This window comes from Pempheris klunzingeri, chromosome 15 (genome assembly GCF_042242105.1).
Source record: "Pempheris klunzingeri isolate RE-2024b chromosome 15, fPemKlu1.hap1, whole genome shotgun sequence".
NCBI lineage: Eukaryota > Metazoa > Chordata > Actinopteri > Acropomatiformes > Pempheridae > Pempheris > Pempheris klunzingeri.
The window spans coordinates 5,202,450-5,214,822 of NC_092026.1; the positions used below are offsets into that span (position 1 = coordinate 5,202,450).

The following is a 12,373-nucleotide window of genomic DNA, read 5'->3' on the forward strand; positions in this document are numbered from 1 at the left end:
CAAAATAAAAACTTCACACTAAATCCCTGCATTGGAACAATTTGTCACCAAGGGATGCAAACCACAATTACAAATTAGTCACATATGAACATAATTTAAGTTTAAAACTGTGCCCGAGAAAGAATATTGTTATAGGAGAGACTGTGTAATGAATGTGGTTGTGTAGGCAGGGCTGCATAGTCGCATAATAGCGTATATGACATCACTAATACTCTATGTGATATATTATGATGGTGTAACGTATGTGAAAGAGAACAGAGTGTGAAAGGATGAGCATATGAAAAATTTTACTTATGAGATACTTGATTGATGACATAAAATATGTAACTTATTAGAAAGAATCCTTGTTTGTCTGAGAACTGATGGTGTTGTATGTAAAAGGAACAGTAGTATATGAGAAAGAGAGTAATCATATGTGTAGGACAAAACCAGTGAGTAACAGTATTACTGTCATTCACAGTCTAACATGGGTATGTGTGTTCTGTATGTTTACAGTGTATATGTAGTAGCTGGTGACTGCACATGCGGTCAGGAAGAGCAGACACACACAAACACATCGAACCACAAAAGCTTGAAATATAGCTCAGTCTATGTGGACCCAGAAGAGCAAACCATCTTCATTAGCTGACAGTTCCCCTGGCGGCTATTTGACATCCCAATAGGACCACAGTGGCCATATATTCCTCACAGAGATTATCATCCTTAAATGCCCCATAACCCACAGTACAGTCCACCAGTCCTCACCAACTATCAAACCCCACTCACTATTGCGAGATCCAGCAACAGCATCAATGTATAAATGCCACAGCCTGACAACTTCTGTTTTCATTGTGGGGTGATTGTAAGTCATTTGAAAACGAGCCCTCGGTAAATTCAGGCTGGAGCAGTCCCCTTCTTTCCCCGAGGCAAAAACATCAATAGCAGAGAGAGAAGCCAGGACAACCTATAGCACAGGACAGATCGATAACGCAACAAACTCTGTAAAGATTGACTGGAGAGTTGCCTGGAAACATCCTGCTTGAGATTTATGACGGGAGGAGGACGCAAGAGCAACGGGAGAAGATAGAGGACAAGAGAGAGTGACGGGAAATCAGAGGAATTCTCATTTTTTTAGCATTTCAGGGTCAAAGTGAATCTTCACCAATGTCTTAGAGAATATATCAATTTTAAATATCTTGTTTCCTTGCAACTGTGTTTTCCATAGAGAATAAATAAACAGCAATGAAAAAAGAAGCTGTGTTAATCTGAAAACCATTCTTTTTTCTAAAATGAGACTTTCCTGTTGAGAAAACAGGGGGGAAATCTATTGAAGCAGACAGTTTATATGTTTGAAATTCCAATGGGAAAATTACTGAAACAGTGACAAGATGAAATGAGAAGATATCAGGGTTCATTGCCCCTGCTTTACCAAATGTCACCCGGCTCCAGCGTGCTCTGACTGGTGCAGCGGTCTTCCATAGACCCAAGCTAATTGAATATCCTTATCTGGCTCCGAACCTATCTTTTCTCTGGCGAACTGAAGCAAAGGCTAGTTGGAAAAATAGCACATTTGTATTCACCCACAGATGCTTCCAGACCAAATGTAACACACCTATATATACCTACTGTACTTTACTGCACCGCACATAATCTTGCTTTCAGGTAGGTGAATCATAACCAGACCCCACACTTCACTGTACCACAGCCAAGAGTGGCTGTCGTTCAAGCTAGTCTATTACGTCTCACATGATAAAAGTTCTGGGAATTATGCTAACAGCCTCCAGCTGTGATTTTTTCTTCTTCTTTTTCTTTGGTTATGAAATTAACTGCTGCAGTTTTCTAATGCCCCATGGGCCCTTTAGTGTAAATTGATTCTATTTTAAAAGCCCTTTTTTTTGTCAGTCTGACAGAGAGGCGACCAGGGAGCGGAAACGAGTGATCGAAAATGGACTCTCAAAGAAAGAGAAGGGAGAGATGGAGGGCAGCTTTGTTCGTGAAAGGGTTAAAGGGGAGATGGCAGTCATGAAAGGGGAAGTGCACAAACCGTGCTGCTGGCCCATTAAGGGGTTAACAGTTGGATGGAAGCTGATAATGGAGGCTGGAGCAGCTGTATAGGAACTACAGCACAGAAAACCAACCACTAACATAAACCAGATAAAAACAGGGAGAGGGAGGCAGGGAGGGAGCGAGGTGCTACATTTTTCTCGTGTCAGCAGTGTATGAACAGAAAATAAGTTAAATAAAAATAGCATCCATGTATTGCTACAAAACCAACACCGTTTTTATGCACTGCAGACACATGCACATGTTTGCAACCATTATCGCATTCGGGTCGTTCACCCTCGTTGTAAAAACGAGTGCAGATGCATAATTAAGCGCGGCGCCCCGATGATGTGACTCAAACAGGAAATCGCTCTCGGAGACGACTACAGTGCAGTGATACAGTGGAGGATTCCTGAGGAGGAGGGTTTTCCACATGACTACTAGCTGCAATTGAGTTAATGTGACCTTTATCATATGAAGACAACACTGTGGCATTCACATGATAATATACTAAGGTTATCCTCTCGCTCTCGTTCCCTTACAGAGAAACATGGGTGCAAACATACATGCGTGTGTGCACAGGTACACAAAACATGCAGCAGAACATAGATATGCAGTATTTAAGGTAAGTCTTTTTTAATTACAAAATATGTATTTTATAATTTGTATTTTGTTGGACAGAAACAATTATCATTTGCTTTGTAACTAAATACTTTAAGAGCTCATATTTGTGTATTTGACATACCTGAATTACATTTTTAATATGTCATTTTATTCTCATATTTCTATCCTCAACTTTAATCTGTAGAATAACTCTACAACAATGAGCCTAATCTCGGTCACGTCATATCACGTCCAAGAAAACGCTCATTGTGATATTTCAGTTGTTTTTTACTTGTGACTAGTAGCTTGAGGAAAGAAGCTACTTTGGTGTTTGGAGTAATAACATAATGGTATTTAATCGAAATATGATCAGATATCGTATGCTCAGACGTGCTTTTCGCAGCTGTGGCAAAAGAAAATCACATAATGCCAAGAAACGAAAATGTTCCACAATCAGTCATCTGATCCATTTTCTGAACTATGCAGCTGTTGCTATGTGACACATTTGTTACTCCACCCACTAAGAGCTACATCAGATCTTTTAACTGACTTTAGCCCAGCTAACAGCGGATAACTATAGCTTTCCACAGTCCAGACCAACTCTGCTGTGAGGAATGCAGGATGCCTCCACAGTAACGTTGCATGAGCAAGGAATTTTTGTTTCTCTTCCGTGGCAACGAACACAACACACGACTTTTCGGTGACTGTTAGGCTGCAACTGGAGCTTATCCACACACTGAATAACGTAACTTAACAATCTTGTAGGTCTCCATTTTGTTCTCTTTGGCGACATCGGTGGATATAAGTGGTAATAACAAGTCTGTTTTTGGACCTCAGTCTAAAAAAGATCAAAACAATGTCCGCTCTGATGGTTTTGATGTTTCTCTTCATCTGGATTTGCACTATGTTCTTGGAGTTTCATCATCTGTGGTCACTGATCTTTTCTTTGTTGGTTTGCCCAGTAACTGCTGACTCTGCCAACCCTCTCTGGTGGACCAACCACTGCTGGGTGATCAGTGGGCCGGAGGCTCAACCACCACTGTGTGAACTCCTCTGATTTAACTGCAAATCTTTTCAAATCAGTTTGTACAGAAAGTATTTTTGCATTTCCAAATTACTTAAATTTTAATTCAATCAATTTTCTTAGTATTTTGTATTTTATTTTGATACATTTGACGAGACAGTAGTTGTGATTTGTAACAAGATAATCTTTGATGCGTTTACCATCTCTGCATACACACACACACACACGCCTCCATGGAACAGATGTGTTTTTCCTGCAGCTACAGCCTGTAGTCACCCTCAGCAGACCACACTGTAGCTGTTCATACATGATGGCTGTTTTATATTCTCCAGCTAGGTGATCTGAGGTAACTAAGTGGTGGAGGGGAGGGGAGGGGAGGGGAGGAGGGGGTGACAAAGCTGGGGGAAAGCTTTTTCATTCAGCTCGTCCTCTATTTCAATTTGCAAAGCTTGTGTGTTGGAGAAGAGCCACTATGGCTGGAGATAGCAAAGCAAGCACATATGCACACAGTAATTTGTTTATATTAGACACAAGTATAGCGCACACATACAGGGAGCCTCCTGATTAAAGGCTGGGCTGACTTCTAATTCCCACAGAAACATCTTTTGTTTATATAAAGGTAAAAAAAAACAACTGTACTCACATTTTCTATAAACAGCTAAAGGCACAGTAGATCTGCCTGGATGCGGATCAGCTGGTTCTTTTTGTTCTTCACTGAATATTTAGCAGTGGTCAGAGGAGGCTGTGATTGAGTTTTACAGGGGAACGCTGGCGTATCATGTGCTGTAAATTAAGTAGTAGGGCAGCTCAGGGGATCAGCAGTCAAACTCTGACCTGAGGGCACAAAGACCTGATGGGAAGGAGGGAAGAAACACATCCAATGAGAGCGCACAGGCAGAGCGGGGAACTCAGCGTGAAGACGCACACGCGTATTTACATCCACGACTCACGCACGTCACCCTCCTCCCCTCCCCTCCCCCGTCCTCCCCTGCCTTACAAAGCAAACACGCTCTGTATGAAATTTAACAATGGCAGGAGAGGCTTTCCAAACGTGCATTTTCAAGGGGGCAGGCTGCAAGCGAAGCGTTAGTCGATTGTGTGAGCAAAGTATGATGAAATCACACATCTCTCACATCTCGTTACTGCTCTCTGCACTCCCACCAAACACTGTGTTTAACAAACATTTGAAAACAGCCAGCAGGCAATATTGAAATGACTCAATGAGCTCACACGTCGATAATATCATAAGATTTGTGGAGAGACGCGTGCACCTGCACCCTCGCAAACATAAAGCCGTCACTGTTCGCCCGGATCTGCCCAGCATTGTAATGAATGACAAATATCTGCTTACAGCTGCATTACTCCTACTCCCATTCTCTTTTGTGTCGTGATCATGCCCTAACGCAGGAACAGCCTCAGATCAATAACCTAATTAGCCATAAAGCATATGCATTGTGGTGATACATTATATGCCTGGCATCCCTTGGCTAGCGTCTCACAGGAATTACCATATAAATGAACTGCGGTCATTTATTAAGCAAAGAGCCGTGTTGGGGACTTGGCATGCAACGGAGTGGAGAGAGAGAGAGAGGGGGGAAAAAAAAAGAAAAAAAAAAGAAATTGCAAGTTACAACACACATTAAAAAAGGGAGACATCGTGAGAGGTCGAGCAGTCAAGTTACAAATTGCATTGACTGCTGGCAGAGTGAAAACATCTGCCATGCTGCGACTCTACCCGCGGAGTAAGTAAGCAGCGAGGCTCACCGCCACCGAGGAAACCCCCAACACGCTTTCTTTCCTCTCTTTGTATTCAACTGGACTGCAAGTAATTCAATACACTTCTCCTTGTGCAGGCTCACTCAAATGAAACGCAAAGCGAATGAACTGTATCAAGTGGAGCACTATTTGAACCACTTACAGTAATATCAGTGTTTGTGCGCACGGGGTTACCTTACAGTGTGCGTGTGCATGTGTGTGTGTGTGTGTGTGTGTGAGAGAGAGAGAGAGACGTGGGCGCACGTGCATTGCGCGCGTGTTACACGAAATGAGCCGTAAATCCAAAAGGTGAAGTGGTTCTGCACATGATTCCCAAACCAAACTCAATACCCCGGATAGAGAGAGAGAGAGAGAGACTGCTACACAACACCAGGCTGATCTCTCCATAGCAACACACATGGTAACACAAATCTATTTCAGAGCAGGAGCGCAGCACTTAAACGCAGCGGACAAAAAAATAAATAAAAAAATAGGGAAAACAGCAATCAATTATTAAAAGAGCTTCATGTTCATACTTACTGGCCGTGTGTTGCCAGCTGCAGCCGAAACTAAGAGGCTCCCACAGCTCACACCTTCCTCTCCTCAGTCAATTGTCAGCGCTATCAGAGATCTACAGCAGCGCCTCTCCTTCGTCATATACAGAGGATGTGAACTACGATCTGCCCCCTGTCTGACATTTCAGTTTTTTTTTTTTCTTTCAGCGGGGTGTGTTTACTTTCAAGGTGTTGGCTGCCCTCGCAGACTGGGAGGCAGAAGCCGGTGGAAACGCGGACGCCTAATGAGAGAAAAACAAACGCAGGGCCTGTAACAATAGCGGAGAGATGACCGATAGAGAAAGTTTAAATCAACATAATGTTTCTCCTGGCATAAGCCCGCCGCTAAATCATAACACTGTAAGCAGATCTGTCGACATCAATTGTTCCAGGCCTCCGCGTTCAGCGTTACCTCAGCGTCGTTACGCACAAGCCAACACAAACACACAGCCGATAAGATAAAGTAGTTTTTTAAAGAGAGCCGGCAGCCCAATTACCTCAGCATTTTCCTTAATTTAGACGAGAGGCACGCTGAAAAAACACAAGTGCTCCGGTAGCAGCGACTTAAAATAAATGTTGGTCGCTATGATGGAAAAGAAAACAGGAGAAAGATGAAATACCGAGCAAGACGCTTTAAATGGACGGAGGCAGGGAAAGCTGGAAATATCATGAGCAATTAAAAGAATGACTAACGTGTTGATTTGCGTCTCATTGTGGGATCTTCTTCCACTCATCATTCACTCTCTGCTCATCGAGGCTCTCCACACACGACCACCACTAAATCCTGCAGGCAGCGTCAAAGAGACACTGCAGCGAGAGGGAGTGCAATAAGTTGGTTGCAAGTGTCGCTCTGATAGATTTACCGTGCTGACCCCTCTCAGATCATACAGGGTGATTATACGCGTGTTTGCTGCAGTTTGGCAGGATCTGCACACAAGGCTTCACTGTAATAGCTTTCCTCCTCTTTCAAGCCATCCATTCTGCAGTGACACATATAACCTTATGTTCTCCAGAAAGGTGGGCTGACACACACACACACACACACACACACACACACACACACACACACACACACACACACAGCTACAGCAGAGCAGCTTACAGGCCCGGTGCACCAGACAAACATGGGTGATGTGACAGCAGAAGAGAGAGAGAGAGAGAGAGAGAGAGAGAGAGAGAGAGAGAGAGAGAGAGAGAGAGAGAGAGAGAGAGAGAGAGAGAGAGAGAGACCAGGCTATGAATATTTTTATTTTTACTTTTAACCCCTGAGCTGATTTTTCTACATTTGCTTTCTTCTGGGCATTTTTGCTGAACTATGAAATGATACGTTTGCATCATCTGATAACTAAATGCAGAACATGCAGCAAAAGGTTTTGTTGTTTTCTAAATTATGATGCAGCATCAGCTGAAACAACCTGTTGATTGACTAATCGATCAATCGACAGTAAATTATTAACAGAAAACTATTTTGATAATCGATTCATTTGACAGTCAAATATTAGGATGTGCTACTTAGCTTGCCACTAAAACCGAACACTTTGTTTTTTTGAACTGTTGGTATGAAAGAATAAACATCTATTTATCAATTAATAAAATCATCAAAATAGACCATTAATGAAACAGTTTGATGTGTCAGTCTTATCATCTAACTGTTTGTCAAACTGGCCTTTATAATCTGCAGATTAATCAATAATTTAAAGTGCAAGAGGCAAAATATTGCTCTATTTTGTCACAAAGACTATAAAAGAATATAAAAAATGCTGGTGGATTTCTTCTCATTAGAAACTTCACAGACATTTTGAAAGTTCATTTCTGACAAACTGAGCAGCGATCAGTCGCAGGTTTCTGCCAAAACACCTCTAAAAAAAAAATAAATAAATAAATCCGCCTTGTTAAACGAGACCAGTCCACCCGTGTTCCTGCACCCCGGTATGCCTGAAGGAGATATCACCATAGCAGTAAGTGGCAGGCATTAGAGTACTTACACAGCCTGTCACAATGGAAGCAGCAATGCACCTTTCAAAGCACAATGTTATTGAGGCAGGACACAATATCTTAGGCTACTACCTGCCATCAGTTCACTGGGCTGGCTATTGAGTTTCAGGGCGTGCTGTGGGATACTGTAATCGTATACACTTTATCAGGCTTGTTCTGTCACAAGTGTTTTGTTTAAGGGATTTCAAATGGGAGCGGGGGCAGGGGCTGCCTCATTGAGGGCGAGTCAATACGATGTAACCACGATCCCACAAATGTCCGTGAATAGATCAGCGTGTCTAGCCGTATCAAAATACTTGGCAGGGTTTGATCTGGGCGAGTGTAGAAAGGTTTGATACTTGAGGCATGAGTCTGACAGGAGAGTACTTCATTCAGATTTGCACTTTCTTGACTGAAGCTGGATTATGTATTAATTGTGTATTAAATGAGCATCTGGCTTACAGCGGAAATCACACGCTGGAAAGCTGCAAAACAAATGAGATAATTATGCTGCTGTAAGGTCATGTCGCCATTTTGTCAATGACTTGCTACAGAGTCTTAAAAGATAACATGTCATAGTGGTAGCTGGATGGATATCATCTGTTTTCTTAATTCTTGGTGACTTTATTTGTGATCCACACCAATTTAAGGTGATAATTGGTGCACAATATGTGACACCATTAGCTTGTGATGCAGTGCACAGAGCAGATGAACAGAAAATCTTCCCCTGGATTGCACTTGTGTCTGATAATTATGGCATGACTAGACGAACAAGTTCCCCTATTTGTAATCTACCTTGTGTCTTGGGTTTAACCTCTCAGCAAAGCACCCTGTGATTTTGATTTGAACTTTGAGGGGGGGGGGGGGGGGGGAGTTTACTTTTCCCTTCAGTCATTTGGTCATTTCGGTGTTCTGCTGATGCTCCAAAATTGAGCCAAGTTCAGAACAGTCATGTCAAGGTGGTTCGATGTACCACCTTTTGCTACTGGTGCCAGCTCAGGCCCTGAAAACAGCTGCAGCATTTTAAAAAGGAGTCTGACGCCCTTATTTAGATGCTGCGCCCTCATCAGCTTTTCTTTCCTCTGCCCTCTTCTGTGATAAAAAAAACAAAACAAACTTCACTTCGACTGCAGCTGGAGTAACGGCTGGGGGAGGAACAACACAAACAAGAGCGGGGAGTCAACTGCTACTGGTATAAAAATAATAACTTTCACCAGTAAAATAAATGCCTGTTTAAATGCCCATGTATGACTAATAATTAGTCGTGTTTCGTCAAGCACATTTCTCCAGGGAGACGACTGGTGGTATAAAAGTAGTTATTTTCCTCTTGTGAGGTGTTGGCATCTACAACAACAATGCACTTTATTAACATCTTGCAGTTTGATTTCATCTCTCATGGTCTTCCTCCTTCTGCAAGATCCAAAACAATTTGTTCTTCAGCTCCGGAGAACACACACCTCACTCATTTATCAACCTAATACGGAACAAATGTGCACGGCTATGATCTCTAATGCTCCAAACCACTTTGTCAGGTGGCTTATTGCTATAGCTGCACTTACAGACCGACTGTAACCTTTGTACTACAACATCTTTCGATGATTACAAATAGATTTTCCATCATTTGAATCCAACTTCTTTCAGTTTTCCCTGAGCACAACTTTTCCTTCTTTGTTCCTCTCTTTTCTAAACACATTCATACATATAGACACATTCTAGCAGAGGTTCCCTGATATTAACTCTTCATCGTGTTTTCATCCATGGAGGCACTTTGAATCTTTCATAATCAACATGCTTGTCCTCTTGATTTTCTTGCCATTTGTTAGGCCCCATGTAGATAACAAGTCTTCTCTCTTAATTATAGCCCTGTTGTTATATGTACTACACATGTTACAGTGTGTAGTGGGCCTGTCGGGCTGCTGAGCGCTATATGGCAGCTCTGCACGCAGAACACATCAGCACGTACTGCTGAGTGAAGTGAGTTTGGAAGTATGTTGGACACCCAGGCGGGAGCTGCTCCCAGGTACAGGCCTGGTGATGTAAAGCTAACCACGGAGTCACAGCGCTGTCTGGAAGCCAAAATGTTGAAATTCCCCCGCTCAGATGCCCCTCTGTTCCGAGGAAACAACAAACGCTTTGTCTCTAATTCCGCTACCGGGGAGCCTCATTTGAATATTTTCAGTGGGCTACCCAAAACAACACTGCAACATGGAACAGGTGTGTGTGCGCGTGTGTGTTCGCGATCGCGTTGGTGCGTGCATGCGCGTGCTGGCGTGAGCAGATGAAGCACACACACACACACACACACACACACACACACACACACACACACACACACAGGCTGGATAAGAAATATCACGCACTGACTTACATGTGCGGTAGTTACATCGGTGCTTTTGGAGAAGATGCCTAACATTGAATAACGATTCATAACCCCCCCCCCCCTTCCTCCTCCTCCTCCTCCTCCTTTACATACACACATATACCACGCGCGTGCACACCATACACACAGACGAATGTGCTCTATCAAAATCATATGACAGGCGTGGCCATTGGGTAAAAACGTTTAAACCAGTTTATTTTTATCATTAGAGGCCAATTAGATCCGAAATCTCAGGAGAAAATATGAGAAATCTACCTTATGGAGGTCGATGCGTATCCTCTCCTCTCCTTTATGCGGGCTCTCTGGCCACAGGTGATAGCTCGAGCCGTAGTTGGGGCTGTCTTTGCTGCTGTTGCTGACAGCCGCAGACGAGTTCCCCGCGTACGCCTGTTGTGTTACCGGGGGGGTTACGCGGGAGTCGCGGCTGTGTGGCTGCGCCTGGTCGCCCTGCGCGGTGATCCTCCCAGACTTATTGCGGTCTTGTTCACAGTGCTGCGGACGCTGGGGACAGAGCCCCAGTGCGCCTTGCTGCTGCTGCCGCTGCTGCTGCTGCTGCTGCTGCTGCTGCTGCTCTGGCTGGTGCAGCAGTGGAGCCTGGTGAGTCCTACATAGCTCTCCTGAGCCGCTGGCGCAGTAGTTGATAGGCAAGCTGCTCCCCACCAGTAGCTGTTGCTGCGCCCGTAATTGTGGGATCTGTTGCTGCTGCAGGTCCTGAGTCTGAGGCTCGAATGCTCTCCTGTTAGCCTCGGTTGACTCACATACATTTAAAGAGCGCCCTTTCTGCGAGTTTGCACGGATTCCTTCAGGGGAGGGGTCCCTCTGTTGGAGTCTTAAATGACTGTGCTGTTGATGCTGTTGATGCTGCTGCTGCTGTTGCTGCTGCTGCTGCTGCAACTGCTGTTGCTGCAACTGCCTGTGGTCTTGGTGCCCTCCTGCTCCTCCTCCTCCCCTGCAGCGTTCCACGATGCTTGCCTGTTGGTAATTATTGGCACTCCTTCGGAGCCGATCCCCCCTTTTAGATTCCCGGGAAAACAGCAGAGAGGAGGAGGACGACGTTGGTGGCGGTGGTATAGGCGGCGGAAAAGGTGGGGAGGGCTGCGGTGGGAGAGGGTCGACAGGATGGTGCTGATTTTGAGAAAGGCTCGCCTCCTGCTCGGAAAAACTGCAGTGGCAGCTTGGAAAAACAGGCTGCTTCTCCGACTGCGACGGCGGCGGCTGCTGCTGCTGAGAGCCGGCCGGGGCCCAGGGATCCTGCTGCAGGTGCGCCGGCTGCCCGGTGCTGGGTTCACTGCCTCGGTGTGAAGGTCGCTGGGCGGTGTCGTAGCTCGCCAGAGGTAGAGGGTCGCCGCTGTGAACAGGTCTCCGAGAGGGCTGGCTCAGACACGGGAGCTCCTGGAGGCTCTGGCGGTGAGCGGCGGTGGTCGAAGTGCGGTCTCGGTGGTGAGAAGAGGGCGGGGGCGGCAGGCTGAAAACAGGAGCGACTGGGTCTCGGCTCTGCTTGCTGCTTGCTTGCTTTTCGTCGGGGATTTGGTGCTGATGGACAGCTCCCGCGTACCGATGCCGCATCCCCTTGATCGCCGCGTCTCGCTGTGGTTGCTCCTTTGCCGTGCAGAGCTCCGACACCCGTTCATTGCGATCAGTCCCAGCAGAATAGGACCGACTTGTATCATTGGTAGGTTTGACCAGGACCTGCCTTAAAACGTCACTGTACAGCCAAAACACCGCCTTCGACTGAATATCGGTCCATTGCCTGCTATGCGCACAGGTTGCAGCGGATCGATCACTCCTCAAGGCTGTTAGGATATTACAAGAATGGGATTATCGAGATGTAGAAAGGTGTTTAAATCCCGCTCACATGGTCGATCTTCTTAATCCACTGTGGACCTCATAGATCGACTTTGTCAATGTTGCCATAACCACCCCGCATAATCAGAAATCACTTTTACTGCTACGTCACCCAAACAGATCCATAGGCCTGTCAAACATTATGCTGTGGCCAGATGTACCTAGACCGCCACTGTAGTTTATGACCAACTCTAGATGATTAGTTTGATGCTCGTA

General features: G+C 45.0%; 1 protein-coding gene across 1 annotated transcript in view; it reads right to left on the minus strand.

The window, feature by feature from the left end:
* Nucleotides 1–11,878, minus strand: part of kcnn1a (potassium intermediate/small conductance calcium-activated channel, subfamily N, member 1a) — a 45,934-nt gene extending 34,056 nt beyond the window's left edge. The window contains exon 1 of the mRNA XM_070845116.1: nucleotides 10,568–11,878. Coding sequence (XP_070701217.1) covers nucleotides 10,568–11,878 — 1,311 coding nt within the window. The remainder of the gene's footprint in view (nucleotides 1–10,567) is intronic.
* Between the last annotated feature and the right edge of the window lie 495 nt (nucleotides 11,879–12,373).